At 39.1% G+C, this 18,707-nt stretch overlaps 2 protein-coding genes across 5 annotated transcripts in view; both read left to right on the top strand.

Moving 5' to 3' along the window:
* Positions 1–7: 7 nt before the first annotated feature.
* Positions 8–7,567, top strand: nln (neurolysin (metallopeptidase M3 family)). Its single transcript, XM_082540358.1, is given in 14 exon segments — positions 8–77; positions 687–934; positions 2,025–2,173; positions 2,567–2,671; positions 2,889–2,991; positions 3,082–3,242; positions 3,907–4,042; positions 4,907–5,273; positions 5,382–5,404; positions 5,407–5,612; positions 5,701–5,887; positions 5,972–6,100; positions 6,312–6,448; positions 6,539–7,567. Coding segments are annotated over 13 exon segments (2,082 nt in total). The 5' UTR covers positions 8–77; positions 687–705; the 3' UTR covers positions 6,689–7,567.
* A 553-nt stretch (positions 7,568–8,120) lies between these two features.
* Positions 8,121–18,707, top strand: part of erbin (erbb2 interacting protein) — a 52,200-nt gene continuing 41,613 nt past the window's right edge. The window contains exon 1 of one of the 4 annotated variants that reach the window (XR_014277776.1): positions 8,121–9,002. The gene's annotated coding sequence lies outside the window, so the exon portion shown is untranslated. The remainder of the gene's footprint in view (positions 9,003–18,707) is intronic. The other 3 variants (XM_082540356.1, XM_082540355.1, XM_082540357.1) reach the window with 3 other exon arrangements.

The raw sequence follows: 18,707 nt of genomic DNA, 5'->3' as shown, positions 1-18,707 counted from the left end.
GGAAATAAGAAGCGGTTCCCACGCGAGAAACGGGGAGAGATACCGTTCATTGCGGCGACTACAGGGACTGAGCCACCGTAAGGGAGGAAGAAAGGGGTTAATTTTTATTTTTATGTGATTATATATTTTTTTTGCTGAAAGAAATCGCACGATACTGCTGGCATGTATCTGCTAACAGCTATAGCTTGCCGAGCACATTTGAGGTATGCCAAACATAGTCCACTATGGACTAGTCCACTAAATTGAAGTTGTTTATTACGTATGTGTGACAGATTGGTAAACTACGTTCAACAACTTTAAATTGCTCTCTTCTGCTTCCACGGACACCGGTCCACAACTAAAAATAATTTAAATTGACAAAGTGTCATCTCCTGCTTATTGGCACTTTAAGGATAGCTGAGCTGTTTTGTACGTTTTGGCTGCTTGACAGTTATTCCACGCTTTTATGAACTTCGTTTGAAAGGCTTCCGCTCGCACTGCCATGGCATGAAACTCTACACTGATGGATGAAGGAAAAATATCACCGGTTATAACATGGAAATAAGTGTGTCGAGTGTGTCCATGAAGATAGTGCTTACATTAATACCACCTATTCGAGCGGATCGTTTTCTTGACTATGGAGCAACAGAAAATATTGTACGTTTGGGGGGCGGCGGTGGGTATTAAAAGGTCCGGTTTTCTTACAGGGTCTGTAAACATCTGAGAATGACCATCGCTAGTGGGTCAGTGCTGTCTGCCAGACACTGCGCTCAGGCAGGACATGCAAGGAACACACTGAGGTGGGACCTGTCTCCAGATGAGATCAGGACTATGACAGACAGCTTGATTGCCAGAGTAAAGAAGGTCTATGACGACGTTGGATCCCTAAATATAGAAAATGTCTCTGTTGAAAACACCCTGATGACCTTGGCTAATGCTAAGATGGATTATGCATGTAAGTCTACTGGTGTATTCTGGTTTACAATTCCATGAAACCAACAAACCCAACAATGTTTGAATCCCACTAATGAGTATACACAAGTTAACTATATGTTAATAACATCAGTAAGCTATACTAGGACAATGGAGAGCATGTTTCCTGATCCCTTCACTTTCAACTGAGTCAGTCAGTGTGGCTCCATCTTTACAGGGAAAATGATCCCAGACAAGTACACACACACACACACACACACACACACACACACACACACACACACACATATATATGTATATATATATATATATATATATATATATATATATATATATATATATATATAATTTAACATGCAAAGTACTGCACATTACATGGACTCTGTATCAGGGTATTGGCAGGTAAAATGCATCGGGTATCGGTGATATCACAGGGAGTTATGCTGCACATGTGAAGATTCTTTACTTCTTGCAGCAATTTCTTTGCTTACATTACTCCTAGCACTGTCTGCAGCATAAGAGTAGCATCACACCTGAGCAGACTGTGGTGTGGAGTCAAGTTGTGTCTTCCTGTTACACTTCCTGAACTAATTAGTGACATTTCCTATCCAAGGCCTGATGAGTTTATATAATGGCGAGGCATCCATCCATCCATCCATAGCTCACATGAATGATTACTGCTCCCACAGTATTCAAAGTTACATGCAATGGTCAGCTAATAGAGCTTCACCCAATTTGTGCTCAAAGTCAAGGTCACGTTTGTGGGTTTACAGGCAGTAACATGCAAACTGTGATTGATCATGAACCTGATGAGCTACTACGTCACTCTGGCATGTATATGTGTTTACACATTTTTTTAAAAATTAATTGATATTGGAATATTTTACGCCCTTAAAGTATGTACCATTATCAGAAATCTAATTTAGGTATTCTCTTCTATTTTTTGTCTTCATTAGGAAGGAGTACAAAGGCTTTTAGCTGAATAGAAACCAACCTATTCATGGATTTGAATTCTTGCATAAAATGTTGTTCTTGTTGTTGTTTTTTATTGTTCTATTATTTTTGTAACGTTCACCGTTGCTTTTTTTTTTTTTTTTGCTTTGCTCCCTTAGCATCACACCACGTTCTCGCCTTCCCTCAGTATGTTTGTCCTTCTAAGGAGCTGCGATCAGCAAGCACCGAAGCTGACAAGAGACTGTCTGAGTTGGACGTGGAGATAAACATGCGGGAAGATGTGTTCAAACGAATCACTGCCTTGCAGGTACGACTCGAGCCACATTCACTTCAAGTAAAGTGAGGACTTTTGTAAAAACTGATAACTTTATGAGGCCACACAGATAATGACGTGTTAAAGCAGTCTTAATCATAAGGCTAGTGTGTGAGGATTGGCTGCATTTAAGAAAATCTTAAACTTTTTTCACACTTCATGTCAGCCAGAGGCCAACAGATCATAGAGGCGCAAGGACTACTGGTTCTTAATAGCCTGGAAATGAAATGTAATCTCATCTGATCAGTGGCAGCCAGTGCCATATGTTATTTCATGCTGTGCTGGCTCCCTGGCATGCAATATATAAATAGGTGAATAAATTTAGCAGAATGCCTGCTATTCTACCTGTATGAGAAGATGTTTAGTGTTATGATTGTGTTTTGGTAGAATAAACAGAAAGACAACCTTTCAGCTGAGGAAAAAAGATTCCTGGACAGACTTGTTACACTGGGCCAGAGGAAAGGATTGCACCTGTCTAAAGATATACAAGAGGTAATGTAATGTGTGATCTGATTATTAATATGGAAGTCGTTTGTTAAAGTTACAGGTTAAAAGAGTTTAGAGATTAATTCCAGTGTTTCATAATTGAAACGAAGAAGTAAGCAAATAGAATCACATAGAAAGTGCCTGTAAATCTTTGCTTATCTTATTAGATAGTAAAAAATTAAAATCTCTGTGATGTCTTTTGCTCTGTGTTCTCTCTCCTAAGGAAATAAAAAGAACTTCCAAGCTCATCAGTGAACTCTCCATCGAGTTTAACAAGAATCTGAACGAGGAGAGCAAATTTCTTATTTTCTCTGAGCACGAATTAGGTGTGTTTGATACGTGAAACTCATGAAACGCTGCCTTGAGAGCCACGCTTTAACCGTATTCACTGATTCTCTTGTGCCATACTTGCTCAGGTGGGCTAGCTGCCACTTTTCTAAGTGGACTGGATAAGACGGCTGAAGGACGGTATAAAGTGACCCTGGAATATCCCCATTACTATCCACTGATGAAGAGGTGCCATAATCCTGAAACAAGGAGAAAGATGGAAATGGCTTTTAACAGCAGGTGTAAAGAGGTAAACCGCAGGCTGATGATTAATATTTATACCCTGTAACGCCAAGCGGATCATATTTGATATATGAGTTTCTAAGACCTCTAACCATCTGATTCTTTGGCCACTTATAGGTTTTTGTTTGATTAGGATAAGCATACTATGAGCAATAATGCTCATATACCAAAAATGATACAAACTCTTTCTTTTTTTTTCGTTTTCTGAAGGTTCAATAAACACTCCAGTTTAAAATAAATAAATAACTACAAGTCATGTTGATGTTGGACAGCTATGGATCCATACACATGTGCAGGTGAAATGAGAAAATGTGTGATATAAAAAGCTGCGGACAACAGGCCCTGGTGTTGTTGTGGTAGCTACTCAAGCCACATTGGGAAGATTTTTCCTTTAATTTGTCACCTGCTCGTATGTCTAAATGACATACAAGGATACAATCAGCGATTGCTGTCACTTTAGCACATTAATGAAACAAGCAATGTTGCATATCCCATGTCTTTAGTGGGCTGAAGTTGCAGCCCAGAGAACCTGCTCAGTGAAACCACATATTACTGCTGGTTACCAAATGTGTCACAGAATCTACTCAGGCTGGAAACCCTAAACATTATCATTCATTTTAATAAGCCTAAATGATTTCACTGATCCGCGTCTCTCGTTTTTTCCCCCCCAGGTAAACACGGCAATCTTAGAAGAGTTGATACAGCTGCGGGCGAAGGTTGCACGCTTACTTGGTTACGGTAGCCATGCTGAGTATGTGCTGGAGATTAACATGGCTAAAAATGCAAGCAACGTGTCTGACTTTCTGGGTATGGTCTCTTTGACATCTGACCTCGCTGGCACACACATCCACATGGAAACATTCCCTGTCATTTAAGATGAGCTCTCCCGCCTCCTGATAACTGCCTTAAAGTAGGAAAAGAAACTCAATAGGACAGATGAATGGCTGTGCAGCTCCACACGCAGTCACATAATATGCAAGGTGAAATGTAATCAGTTACTAATGACAAATTACACAACATCAGCTTTTTATAATTAGTAGTATAATCAACGGCTGTAATCAGGTTGAACAACTAAAAGCATGTTTTTAATCGCAAAAACCAGAGCCCACAAAAGGACCACAAGAAGCACTAAAATTCCAATCCAACAAAGGAAAAAGACAAGACTGTATACACGCACAGAGAGATGCTCAGTAAGAAGAAATCATAGAATAGGAACAAAAGCAAAAGGTTAAAGTACACGAGGCACAAGGAAAAGTTTTTCCCACAGTAAAAACAGGAAGTGTAAATTAGAAAGACAAGGGAACTAACTAAAGAGACAAAGACAAGGAAGCAGTGGGATACTACAGAAAGAAGAAGAATAGAAACATAAGAAATGACATAAATAGAATCAAAACAGGAACCAAAACTCAAAAAAATATCACACAGGAACCCAGAGCTGCAGAAATAGTTTTCAATGCAAACAACAAATTTTGAATATTCAGCATCTGCAGATTTGAAACAGATTTCCTCTACAAAAATGCTCAACTTTCATCTTCTTTTTTTTGAGTGTGCAAAGGGAGTTAGTTTGATTTGGGCTTTAAAAAGAAGATAAGAAAGTAGACAGCAAAAGGTTCAAAGAAATTGCATGCTTCACATTACAACTAAGGAGGTTTTCTTTTTCTGCCTTTATAGACAAGTTCCATGAAGCACTGAAGCCCGTGGGAATCAAAGAGAGGAAATACATTCTTGCGCTGAAGAAGAGGGAGTGCCTGATGAAGGGCTACCAGTTTGATGAGAAGATTAATGCCTGGGACTTGCCCTACTACATGAATCAAGTGGAGCAGCGCAAGTTTGCTGTGGACAAGGACAAACTGATCGAGTATTTCCCTCTTGATGTGGTGACAGAAGGGCTGTTTGGTATCTACCAGGAGCTGCTGGGTCTCACATTCACAGAGGTGGAACAGGCTGACGTGTGGCATGAAAATGTCAAGCTGTACTCAGCCCTGGACACTGAAACGGGGGAGGAGATTGGTCAGTTCTACCTGGATCTGCATCCAAGGTAGATTATGTGTCATTTTTTTCAGAGACAAGACAAGATCCTGTGTTTGATGTTTTTATGAAGTGTGAGCTCACTAACATTGACCAGAGCTCTTGATCTGTGTGATAGACTTCAGCCTGACTGTGACATTTCACCAGGGAAGGAAAATATGGCCACGCAGGTTGCTTTGGGCTCCAGCCTGGCTGCGGAGGCCCTGATGGAAAGCGCAGGCTACCGGTTGCAGCCATGGCGGCAAACTTCACCAAGCCCAGGAAAGATTGTCCTTCTCTCCTCCAACACCATGAAGTGGAGACCTATTTTCATGAGTTTGGTCATGTCATGCACGAAATCTGCTCAAATGTAAGTTGCTATATTCAGTCAGGAAGTTAGTGATATTTGTATACTGTGTGCTAATGAATAAGAATGAGTTTTTCTGTGTATGTGTCAGACCGCTTTTTCAGAATTCAGCGGAACAATGGTGGAGACAGACTTTGTGGAGGTGCCGTCTCAAATGCTTGAGAACTGGGTTTGGGAAAAGGAGCCTCTGAGAAGAATGTCCCGTCACTACAAAGATGGCACCCCCATCCCAGACGAGCTGCTCGACAAACTGATTGCCTCCAGAGTTGCTAACACTGGTCAGACACTCAAACTTTGCACAAAGAAAGTCTGTGTAACATTTATGTGTAAGTGAAGAGCCTCTGTTGATGTGTTCACTTCAGGGCTTATGAACCTACGTCAGGTAGTCCTTAGTAAGGTGGACCAGTCGCTTCACATCAGCCCACGTGCAGACACTGCGGAGGTGTTTGCAAAGCACTGCCAGGACATCCTGGGTATTCCTGCTACACCAGGTCAGCTTTAGCTTCAGCTATTTAGAATATATTTGAGAAATTATTGCATTAAGCTTTCTATCAGTGATGAGGATTTACATTTTATAATAAACAGTCCACTGTGGGCATTAGCAGTTTGTATTCAGTTTTTTGTATGAAGCACATAGACAATATCATTTTTCTTTTTTGGAGTTTGTATTAGTGATTTGTAACAAAGATCTGCTCTCTGCAGGAACCAACATGACAGCCAGTTTTAGCCACTTAGCTGGTGGATATGATGGTCAGTACTATAGCTATCTATGGAGCGAAGTCTACTCCATGGACATTTTCTTCAGTCGTTTTAAAAAGGAAGGCATTATGAATCCAAAGGTTGGTTTTCTGGATGAACATTTCACTCTAATGATGTGTCTTATTTTCCTTGAAACTGTCTTTATATGTGCATTTATGCCCTAAACACAGGTTGGAAAAGAGTACAGAAGAGTGATACTGGAAGCTGGGGGCTCTGTGGATGGGATGGACATGGTGAAAACCTTCCTCGGACGTGCGCCGTGTCAGGATGCTTTTTTCCAATGCAAAGGACTGGTTAACTCACAAGAAGCATCAATGTAAACTGATGTTCTCTTTAACTGTTTTTGTCATTATTATATTATATCTGGATGCAGGTACATTTCAGTTGAGAAATGGGGTATTATTACTATCTTCAGGATTTCACGCTAGAGTTCTGTCTGCCTTTGTTTAAATGTACAGTAGATCACAACAGGACCTCGTCATGACATGTTCAGTGTATTTTACAGCCTTTTTAATTCGTCCTGGTGTTACTAAAACAATAAACCAGGGATGTCAAACTCATTTTATTTCAAGGGCCACATACAACTTCATTTGATCTTAAGGGAGACAGACCAGTGAAACTTTCTGTCAGGGTAAAGAAGTTTAACTACACATTAAATCCATCAGATATCTTCATATATGAACAAGAAGTGCAGTTTATCTACATGATAAAAGAATTGTGCCGTAGGAAATAAAAGGCATCTGCCAGCACAATTCTTTGGGCTTAAATGGTAAGAAATGTATAAATTTACAGAAAAGGTTCTGGTTGCTCATTGCCAAGACTGTCCTGTAATTATAAGGCAGAAAGCTTTTGTTAGTTCAGAGAAAATTATCTGTTTCTCTTTATTTTGTCTTACTATGAACCCATTGAAAAAAAACATTTCTATTGTAGATACTGAAAAATGGGAACTATTTTTTGTCATTTAAATGTTTTTCTTTTACATAATTACTTTGGTGTTGTATGGATGACCATGGTGGAGTTATTTATAAGTAGGAATTGCTGTAGAACTCATGTCCATAATTTAAGCCCCCCTTCACATTTTCCAAAGCCGTCCAGTGGGCAGAGTTGGAGTCCTTCCAACGATTCTGGCCCCTGGGCCTTATGTTTGACACTCGTGCAATTAAGAATGGACATTTCTTTATATTAAAGAATATGAATAATCTGGTTTCCACAATAGTTCTTTTTGGAAACATACATTGTCATCATTAATTTCATTACTTATGCCATCACTTAAGCTGTGACATGTCAGAATTTCCTTCAATGCAGTGATCAGATACTATGTCAGTGGTACAAAAATACTAACAGCAGGCTTTAGTTACAGGTATCCAAGCATAGAAGCTAACATACCCTTACTAGATTCACAATATAGTTAAAATCCTCTTTTCAACTGTTTCTTTCTGCTGCGTCATAATATTACATTTATCGGCTACCTACTCTTGGTGGCCTGACAATTTCATTAAGTCGTTTAGAGGGTTGACACTAGAAGTTAGACTGTTCAAGCCTTTTACATTGAACACACCTGTTTTTAAGTTTCAAACATTATGGGGGAAATTCTACGCTTGAAAGGCACTTGGCTATTTTAATGGATATATCTTTGGCTATCTTTAAATCTCCATTAAAAATAATTAGAAAAAAGGCCAATATTATTCTATTTAATTTAAATTTCCAGTGAAATGCAAAAAACTTCTACTTAAGCCAGAGGGCGCCACGACATAACAAGAACGACGAAGGCTGCTGCAAACCGTACAAACACCTTTTTTTGTACGTTATATGTAAATGGGTTAATAAAATACCTTGTCGGTCTGGTTTGTATACGTGTTTGCAGTCTGTGTGAATATCCTGTAGCCTATTTGAAAGGGAAAACAGTGTCAATAAGTCAATGCACAGAGGAAGATAAGCGGAATCACTAGTAGTGTCTGGGTGAGATAGTGAAAGCGTCGTCCACGGGGCTCGGTGAGGCTGGAAAGGCGACTACTGGTGGACAGCTTTCTCCATGTACCCGCGGAGGTCACAGAGAAGAAACTCGCCACTTCGTGCTGTTCCCCACAGCCTCAATGTAGCTTCGTTCCCGTCTGTAGAGCTGCGCCTATTGTAAATGAGCAAAGACCTGGAAATTATGAGCGAAAACATCTGGGTGCGGCACACTTTAGAGGAAAAGGTTTCGCTGTGCCGGAGGTGGTTCGCAGTTTTGCCTTTTGTATTTCCTTGCTGAATGTAGTGGACATTTTGGATTTTTTTTAATGTTGTGTCATTAATTTGCATCAGTTAAGGACCATTTTTGCTCTTGTCTTCGTCGTCGGTCAGTCTGGCAGTGCCACAAGGCAATATTTTTATGTCTCAAAACAACTGAGAGGGACAACGTTAAACTTGAGGGCGGCTCGCTGAGGAGAATGTACGCACTGGGCCAGCTTCGAGTTGCTCTCTAAGTAAGGCAATATTAGCTAGCTGCTAACACTAGCCAGACCCAATTGAACTGCCGTGAAGCAAACCAGTGAAACCAGCTAATGCCCACTTCTCAAGGTGTTTGTTGGGTAGTATCAGCCTGCACATAAGCTGGATATCATTAAATGAGACGCTGACCCGACAGTAACTCAGGTAAGTGTCTTTGTTTGCGCAAGTTACTGCTTCTCTGCGGGGCCCCACACAGCATGCTAACGCTAGCTCTAGCGTTGTATCGCTGAGGTCCCATTCTCAGGTTGTCCCACTTGAAGTCTCGCATTAATGCGGTTGATTTTAAATGTGGAACTATACGATAATGTATTGTCTCAGTGCTTGCAGTTTAGTAATGGCTGTGAGAGCATTGTTGGTTTAAAACAACAGGTTTTGGACTGTATTAACAGACTTGAGCAGCTGTGTTTTCGGAAGGTTTCGCATCATATGCTTTTGCCCCTTTGCGATGTAGCTCGCTTGGCACTAATTTATTCGCTTTAGAAAGCGGTGTAGTACATTTCAAGCTGTCAGTCTATAAGTGTTGATACTATTCATAAAACCAGCCATTAATAACTGCACCGCAATAGCAACACTCGCATCTTTTGTTGCGCCTACACCGTATAGGACGGATTAGCGCGCCATACTTATCAACATATTGGCGTTTTCATTTTCTCGCCGCTTCATTAATCAGATTAGTGTCCTCACTTAACTCCACTGTAATTTAATCCCGTCAAGATCCGGGATAAATTCAGGACTACTCTGAGGAATTTCAGCAGGTCTGTCCTAGCCTGTCGACTTGCTGTTAGTGTTCGTCATTCACCGCTCTGGGAAATGGTGTCAGGAGATGCAATCAGGTTGAGTCTCAGGGCACCATGAAGGCAACGCTCAGGTAGACAAGCAATAAGACCGGGATCGAGTGTCGTTAGTAAAATGCCCTAGATTAAATCCGCAACTTCTCACTGGAACGTAATTGACTATAAAGTACAGTTTAGAGGTGAATCGGAGATATTTATGCATCTGTGTAGATTATCTTAGATTTCACAACATAACTTTACAAACTTACTGAACCAGGTGGAGTGTTGTCAGAGATAATATTTAGTAGTAAGTTGAGATACTAACTATGGATGTCATGATAACTGATTTTTACTTAATGAAAAGTATTATTTAAACTCAAAATTCACGTGCGTGGAGGTGTCAAAGGCTACTGCAACCATAACTGTGCGAATACATACACAATTGCGGTACAATTACACGTTCATTTTCAATACTATACGTCCATTTCGGGCACAGTGTTTTGCAATTGAATTTTTCAATCTCACAGGTGGTGTCAGTGGCTGGCACATGAATGTCTTCCAGGGTGATTTAAAACTGAACCGTTGAATTAGGTATTTAGAGCTGTCAGTCAAGCAAACAGAAACCTTATCAGATCGGTCTTTAAAGGCTCTCCCAGCTGTAATAAAATGTAAACAAAGACTAGGCTCCATCTTCCCCTGCTTGTCAATGCTATGGGCCCTTTATCTACCAGCTGATATTCAGCTGTTTGGAGAAGATTATTCAGGTATTGGTAATGAAACTGACTCAAAGTATATATAGTGTAAGCAGAGAATTGCCAGAATTTTGGATGTTTTCCCAAAGGTGTTTGTGTACACTAATTTTGTATTCTTGTAGATACAGTTCCACTCATTGGGAGAAGCTGTGTATTGAGTATTTTGTATATCACTAACAGAAGTGTGTATAGTATTCTTACAGTACACTGGTTTCATGGAGGTATTGAAGGCCTGTCATGGCATTTTGGTTATCAAGTTCCTCATGTGATCATTTACAACAGACCTTATCTAGAACTGAAGATAAGGTTCACTGTAACAAAGGCTCTTTCCTTTACTGTTCTTTTCTCGCACTGGTGTCAAAGAAGTGTTGTTCCACTTGCCTGAAAGTTTGTTGTGTCAGTCGGAGACAAGACGCTGCCAAAAGCAGTAAAACTGTGTTTCTTATCTTATGTATATCATGTTAAAAGCGTTTCTTAAACAATGAGTGATCCTGCTAAACTCACAGTCAGCGGTATATCTACTGATGGAAAAGTGGGTGTACAGGCTTATCTATTTTTGTTTACATCTGGTGTTGGCTGTTAAACAAGTACGTAACATGGTGCTTTTCATTGTCACTGGATCTTAACGGGTGTCTTTTCTGATGACGCTTTATACCACGTAGGAAACCTTTTTTTTTTTTTTCTTCCCCCTCCTTAATCTTCTGCTTCTGTGACCATACAAGTGCTTGTTTCCTCATCAGTGTGTCTAGCCTTGATCTGACTCGTATCCTTATTTCTACCTTTGTTGTTAGTAGGTAACATGTAGTGTGCTAGTCCAAAGAGCACATGTTCGGTGACTAACTGCGCATGTGATGTTGTTGACGAGTTGGTGGCTGACCAACGACTGAGACACCCTGTGAGAAGTGTTTACCACGTTAGGAAATTAGCTGATCCTTGCTGTGACAGACTTTCCTGTGTGAATGTGGTAGAATTTATGTTGTGTCTCTAATAAATTGCTCCTGGCAGGTGACTGAGTCATCATGTTAGAAATGTAGAGTATTGTTGGTAGAGTTGAGGGGAAATAACTTTCCTTAATCTAAACTGTGTTTGTAGTGGTTACCCAAGAAGTGTTTTCACATTCCTCATCATTCATTTACATGCAGACTATATTGATTGATTCAGTGCTCTTGTACTTGTCCCATGTCTTCAGGCGTTTTGTGAAATAACAGAATGCAGGGAATACTTTGTCAGCATGTACAAGGATTTCTCCAGTGTATTAAAAGTCCACTTGACCATTTTTAGACATAGAAAAGTTAGTAAAGAACTTGTCTAAAATTTGACTTAATGTTTTACCTGTTCAGCTCATAAACAGGCCCGACAATTTGTAAAAGAGGTTAAATATGAAGTGCTCGCCTTGTGGTATAGAGACATCTTACCTTGAATGCGGAAATTAGAAATGAGTGTTTGTCTCTCTCCGCCTCGCACTTCTGTCCTCCTGTGAGTAAAACTACACACACTCTTAGCAGCCTGTAGGTTTTGTGGTGGAAACCCTAATGTGGGAATCAGTGGCATCATTGCAGAGATGTGTTGAAAACAGTGTTAGAAACCAGTTAAGTTTTGGGATTGTAATATTAGATCAATATGTATATATTTTTAAACTAGTTGATGCAATTTATGTAGAAGTTGTTGTTAGGTTGGATGAAAAAGCTGAAGGAAAAAACGGGTAATGCTTACAACCTAAAATGACGAAAAAAGTAAATGTTAGACTTTAATTGTGATACTTTGGCAATTTAAGCTTGCTGATTTAAAAACGAAGACAAGGACACTGACAGATGGATAAATTAGTATAAATTGGTGGTTTCAGATCCACCAATCACATGATGAAATTCAAATGACTAATGACCCATCAGTTGTCAATTGTTTCCACCTGTGTCAGCTAAGCAGCAGTTGAAGTTGCTATGCTGATGGGCTTCTGTGTGACTAACTGTAACCAGCTGTGAAAATTTCTCTAATATGGGCTGTGTACACCACTTGCAAAATTGCTAATACACTCCAAAGCATAACTGTTATTGATCTAGACTAAAACTCATAGCACCCCAAGAAGTTGCTATACAAATGTGTTTTTTTTTTCTTTGTGTGTGTGTGTCTATGTATGTGTGTGTTCCTGGTGTTTAAACATGTAGTCACTTGAGCAGGATGGAGGTAGTTTCTGTGTCTTCTTCAGAAATCCTTGAGAAAGTTCTAATTGATCTCTGTGGGGTAGTTACATGGCTCTTCTCTCACTAAAATGCATACAAATGAAAAAAGTGTAAGCCTGCTGGCTTTAGAAAATAAGTTGTTGAAAGAAGACAAAGTTCCTAGTCGTGGATGATAAGATGATAATTGTAAAGTCAGGTCAGAGAGAAAGTTTTTTGATTTTTCTGCTTCACACTCTCTTGCTTGAAACATTTTTCTTATAAAAATTAAGTAATTTATTTATTTATTTTTTCATTTCAGTTAATGTTTCAGAAATGGTAACAGTGCAGAAGAGTTGATAGCACACATTAGGGCTGTGCGATATGACCAAAATCTCATATCCCGATATAAGAATTCTATCGTCCAGATAACGATATAAATCACAAAAGTGTAACATTTTCTGTAAATTTTGTGAATCTCGGGCAGCTCGTTTTGCGGGACGTGTTTCCAGCTGCGCGTCATGTAGCTGGTGTCGAGTGTTTTAACTGATGCATGAAACTATACATTTTTAGACAGAAGTTGTAAAGGCCGCCGTTTTCTTTGAGTATTTATTACACAGCGCGCTGCGGGGAAAAGCCTGTTCTAACGTTTGAGTCTAAGGTTTATTTTTTAGCACCTGGCGGCTCTTTTTTTTTAATTCTCATCCGTAAATAATCTGCTCTTTCACGTGATTCAGTTTATTTTGAAAAGTCTCAACAGGATCTTGAGCTTTATTGTGAAAGGTTTATGTGGAACATAAACAAGCGGACACGCGATGGTTTTACCATCGTTGTTGCTAACCACAACGCATGAAAACAGGCGCTTGTCCGTCTGTAGTGTGGTTATATTAAATATAAGAGAAAGAGAGAACTTTAAGAAATTAATATAGCCACTACAGTGACCATCAAAACGATGAAAAAATATTGCCGTAAACAGTTTATTTTGCGACATCACGAAACAAACGATAGCGTAAAATGAAACAATAGACGTTTTTATATCGTCATTCGATATATATCGTTATATCGAACAGCCCTAGTACAGATCACGAGCTGGTTGTCTTGGTGTATTAAAAAAATGTTTTCATGGTAAGTGGTGCGAGGCTAGTTGTGTTCCATCCTTTTAAGAACTTTTATGTTTTTGTAACATAGCGGGGCCTTTACTTTGCAGCAATCCCAATAAGGCCAGTTAAAACATGATCATCACAACATAGTAGTGATGAACTTAATTCCAGTAATTTGTTGAAATTGTTGTTGGTATCAACCGCTGTTTTGTTTTGCTATTGCATTATCCAGAGGCACCTTCACTGTTATGGCTTATAGAAGTGTTTTCACTTCCATGTGGAAGCTGAAGTTAAAGCTATAGGAGTCCTACAGCCAGAGTGTTAAATGTCATCTGTGTGTTTATTTTGCTTTAGACGTGACTGACAGGGAGACGAACCGCTTTCTATTTTTCATGTGGGTCACATATGTATGTGTTTTGTTTTGGTTTAGATTTTTTGTTTTATGACCATCAGCCTTTGGGCCTTTGCAGTTTTCCAGGATAACTGTGAATCCCTGAAAAGACCAGTGTTTTGTTGTGGTTTTTTATTCTGCCAAGAAATGCAAGAAAAGCACGCGAAAGCTTGTACCAAAGTGGGACAAAAATGGTTGATTTGATTGAAAGCACGGACCACATGTTTGAGGTTAGAAGTGCAGTCACGTAACAATGCAAGATCATGGGATTCGTGCTACCGTATGTGAGCCAGTTGTGATTAAACTGTTATCATACTTGTGCAGAATTAGAGGATGACAGTGAAAGAGACTATAGCTGCAGATGTTTCTTTTTCAAACATGGTAGAGGATGATTTTTATGGGGATGTGCATGTCTGTGCTGATGATTGCATGGGATTAATTGGAGGGAGTGTTATCTGTGACATGCTCTTCATACAGTAACTGAAGCAGCTAATTTGATGTGGAACAGGCTATATTAAGACTAGGGATGTCCCAAGCTGATATTTATAATTTATGCCAGCTTTTCAGTCCAACTGACCTAGGTCTAGCTGTATTAAAAAAAACACATGCGCTTCTCTTCAAAATTAACTCTAGAGTGATATAGAATTGGCTAATTTGTTATGATTGCTGTTGAAGATGCATCAAAGCGTTTAAGAAAGAAAGTTTTTTTTCCCCTTTGGGCACCTTATTTTGACATCCTAAGGAAGGATTTTGGGACAGTGGCAACATAGCATATATAGTCTACATTTATGGATTTCTTTTTTTTCTCTCCCCTTGGTCTGATGCCCAGGGGTTGTTAAAAGCTGGCTTAATAAAATGGGAAGTAATGCAATGCCTCTAGACATCAATATTTAATGAATAGCCTATAAAGTAGAATGTAGGCTTCTCATAGAGTGGATGGATGGTCCATAACAAGTTCAGTGAGTCTGTGTATTGACTTGTTATGTGTGAAAAGTGTAAATTTGCATACCATTTGGCATGCTGGTGTGTTGGCTTTAAAGACATCTGTGTATTCAGCTTCTCCCCCAGTGATTTCTCTGCTTCTCTGACCCAGTTAGCACAGCGTATTTCTGCCTCATTCAGTCTTTGTGTTAATCGGCACAGGTATGTTTAGTGAAATGCATCTTTAGCCATTGGTACCTAACCATTAAATGCTCCAAGTTGCCCTAAAAATATATGGGGGGGAAATGGCATCAGACTTCTTAGTGGTGTGAAAATGTGACATTCTTTGTAGAGGAACTTGTGTAATGGAAACATTTTGAAAGGGGTTTGTTTATCAAATGGAAAAGAGGTAAGAAAGAAGTTCTTAGAAGTAAGTCCTGCCATGCATGGTCTGTTGTAATAATAGCTACAAATAAGCTTGGTATTATTGCCATAAGCTGCCTTTATAATGTACAGTATAACTGATGTGCAGTAGGCAGAGCAACGCATTGTTTTCAGAATGTCTGCATATGATAAGATCCTTTGCGTTTGGTTGAGGAAGCTGTACGGCTAGTGTCATGCATTAAATATATCTTCCACACAAGACGCTGAAATATTAATGCGCTAGAAAAGTATGATATAAGGATTAACGATTGGTCGATTTCAAGGCACACAAAAGTATTAGACACTATTAAAAATGGTTAATATATACAATTATTTGTGGATAGGAAAGTCAAATGTTGTGTACCCTTTCAAAATAAACTCACTGAGAGTTTTTGTGTGGCTTGATAACCCGATTAGGCTCTTTCCAGCTTGGCACATTCATATTCATGAATGAGTAATGCTGCAATGCATGAAGACAGGAAAAAGAAAGAAATTATACACTTATAGGTTCTCGTGAGTTTTTCTCCAGTAATCCTTACTTGGGGGTAGAATGTGTTTCTTTTGCACACCTCTTTCTCAGCTAATCACGTTGGTTTTGTAACTTTAATTAGGGACTTCTCCCAAGTGACCAATTTAGACTTCTCCAAATTATTCACTGTATGTTGCCAAATAGCTTCCACATATAATCCAAAGTTTTCTCAACATTGAATCGGGATACACTGCAGCTCATTGGGTATACAGCTCATGCAGCTCAAATGACTTAATGTTATCGCTTCTTTTTCCCTAATTAATATTCAGAGTAGTGCATATATTATCACTTATGTTTTTTGTGCCACAGCTGGGTATTAAAGATAAACTAATGTGCACTGTCAGTATTGTAAATAGAATACAGTTTGTCTTGTTTATTAATCATGTAATGGAATGGTAATGATAATACAATAATGACTCACCTGCTTACAAATACTACAGAATTATTGTTTTTGATCCATTTATATCTATATTAACTGCACACATCTGTATTTTAATAATGTACAGTTAACAAATTCTGATATGATGACCTAACTGCTCGGTCTCAGATGAGATATCAATAATGTGAAACTCAGTTTTATTTGTTTGCACAGGCAACGTTTGGAAACGAGAGAAACTGAGTGTATGGGTTCCAGTCACCTCACTGTTTTGTTATTTAAGAACACAGCAGAGGCTGACTTTGATCACTGACCCTAATATACTATAGTCTGCCTACAATGTCATATGTCCAGCTACAATTTTAGTTGTTCTTTTTGCCAGTTAAGCACACACTAATTAACCAGCAGTGCATCCTCAAATCCTTGTGTTCGGTCACAGTGTCATATTTGACAGCAGACTGAGGACCTGCTAAATTTGATTTTGGGTTAGTTCTCCTTAGGCTGATAACAAATTAGACCAGCAGTCAGATCTAATGATATTATTTCCACAGTAAACAAAACAAAAAAGTGTCTCTGTAAATGGGCTCTGGCTGTGTGATTGACTTCCCATGGAACTGCCCTCTGTAAGTCTAATGGGGAAGTGAGACAGTTTGTGAGACAGTAAACTTTTTATTGTACTACTGGATACTGTTATAGTGTTTCCTGTAATATCTTGACAAAGCTTTACAGAACATAAATATATAAATGATTTTTCTGAGGAACAGTTTGAGGGTCCACTATTATTTGCAGTATTTTATTTGAATTGAAAAATGTAGGTTAGAGCAGGAAGAGATTAGTGTGAGAAAGTCAAAGCCACCCATTGCTAATCGTTTGCCAAATGTACTCTCGTGATGTATCTCATATTTATTAATCAAACTTAATCGTATGCTCAATAGGACTTCAGGAACTTCAGCATAAAGTTTTAGATCTCAATATATGAACTGATACATTTAAGTATTTCCTCATTTGCAGGTGATTTCCTAAACCCACAGTGGCACCAATGGCAATGTTGCTTTCTGAATGAAAAGTAAAGGGGGATGGAAAAATGCCCAGACACGCCCCCTCGATCCCCCACCCCCCACCCCAGCCAACACCCCCAATTTGAAACTGATGCTTCCTTTGCTTTATTGAAATGTGTGACAGTGGGAACTTTTTTGTTTAGCAGGCTTCAGTATCTCTTATAGATGTAATGAGGATAAAGGCACCCAAAGGGGAAGTGGAGCAGAAACTAATGAGTGTCAGTGCAGTCCAATGTGTTTGCAGCTGATTGGGAGATGCTATGAATAAGTCAAAATCCCCCTCCTTTTCCTCCCTCTTTCCTGCTCTATAGCTCTGTTGTGCTCAATGAAGATAGCGGCGGGATGATCCGATCTTTCTAGCTGGCTCAGTTTGTCTCAGATCAGCTGGCAAGGCTAATACTTTTCCAGCCATGCATATACAACAGTGTTGTGTTCTGACCTGAGAAGCAAGATCATGTTACATTTGTTTTTATTGTTAGTCATACAGGTTTTCCCTAGTTAAAGAAGAGTATTTTCAATGAATCTTACAGTGTGTTATTACCTTAACATGAAAACAGTTGCATTGTTCTTTTATTAAGACTTTAAGATTATTGTGACAAAACATTGTGCAAATGGTTTTTTAAATATTATTTTATCATCTGATCTAAAATTGAGTTGTGTGTTGCTGTCTCTCATATGAGTCCCAAGGCAGGAAGAACCTCTTCAATATGTCCTTTTACTAAATTAATAAAATGTTACAAAAACATTTGCTGAGGAAGCTGCTTACCCCCCCCCAAATGAATATGATGAACATCACTTCCACTGCTGCCAAGGCAACCCCTACCAAGCATGGTTCAACATAATGACTGAAAATAAGAGGTTTTGTTAACCTGAATTTGGTTACTTAACATGCACCATGATGCCCCTTTTAACAAGCCTGGCTGTTTCCAATAAACCTTTAAAAAGTGTTAGACAAATAATAAACACAGCAGTGGTACTTATATAAGAAGTCGTCTGGTGTGCACACATTGTGATGCTAAATAGATGATTGCCTCAACGTGTTAAAGGGTACCTTACTGCCTCATAAGGACGTAACAGTTTTGAATTCCAATGCCTATAAATCTAAGAAGCTTCTCGTATCTACTGCTATTGGCTAAAAAGTTATTGCAAGATTGTTTCACAGTTATTCTGATGGTTAAATCACAAAAGGAACAGTTCACTGTCGGACCATTTATTTACTTTTTTCAGTCTTTTATTTATCGTGAAAGTCATTGCATGTTATATAGTAGTTTGTAGTGTTTTCACCTGCTTTATGTCAGCGTGGTGGCATCCCTGTCCATTGTTATAGGCAAAGTTCTGACAATGTCAGAAATCTCTGTAGGATAGGAGACGTG

This window comes from Aulonocara stuartgranti (assembly GCF_965226115.1).
Source record: "Aulonocara stuartgranti genome assembly, chromosome: 7".
Classification (NCBI taxonomy): Eukaryota; Metazoa; Chordata; class Actinopteri; order Cichliformes; family Cichlidae; genus Aulonocara; species Aulonocara stuartgranti.
Note: the sequence above shows the minus strand (reverse complement) of the source record. Positions and strands in the feature narration are given on the sequence as shown.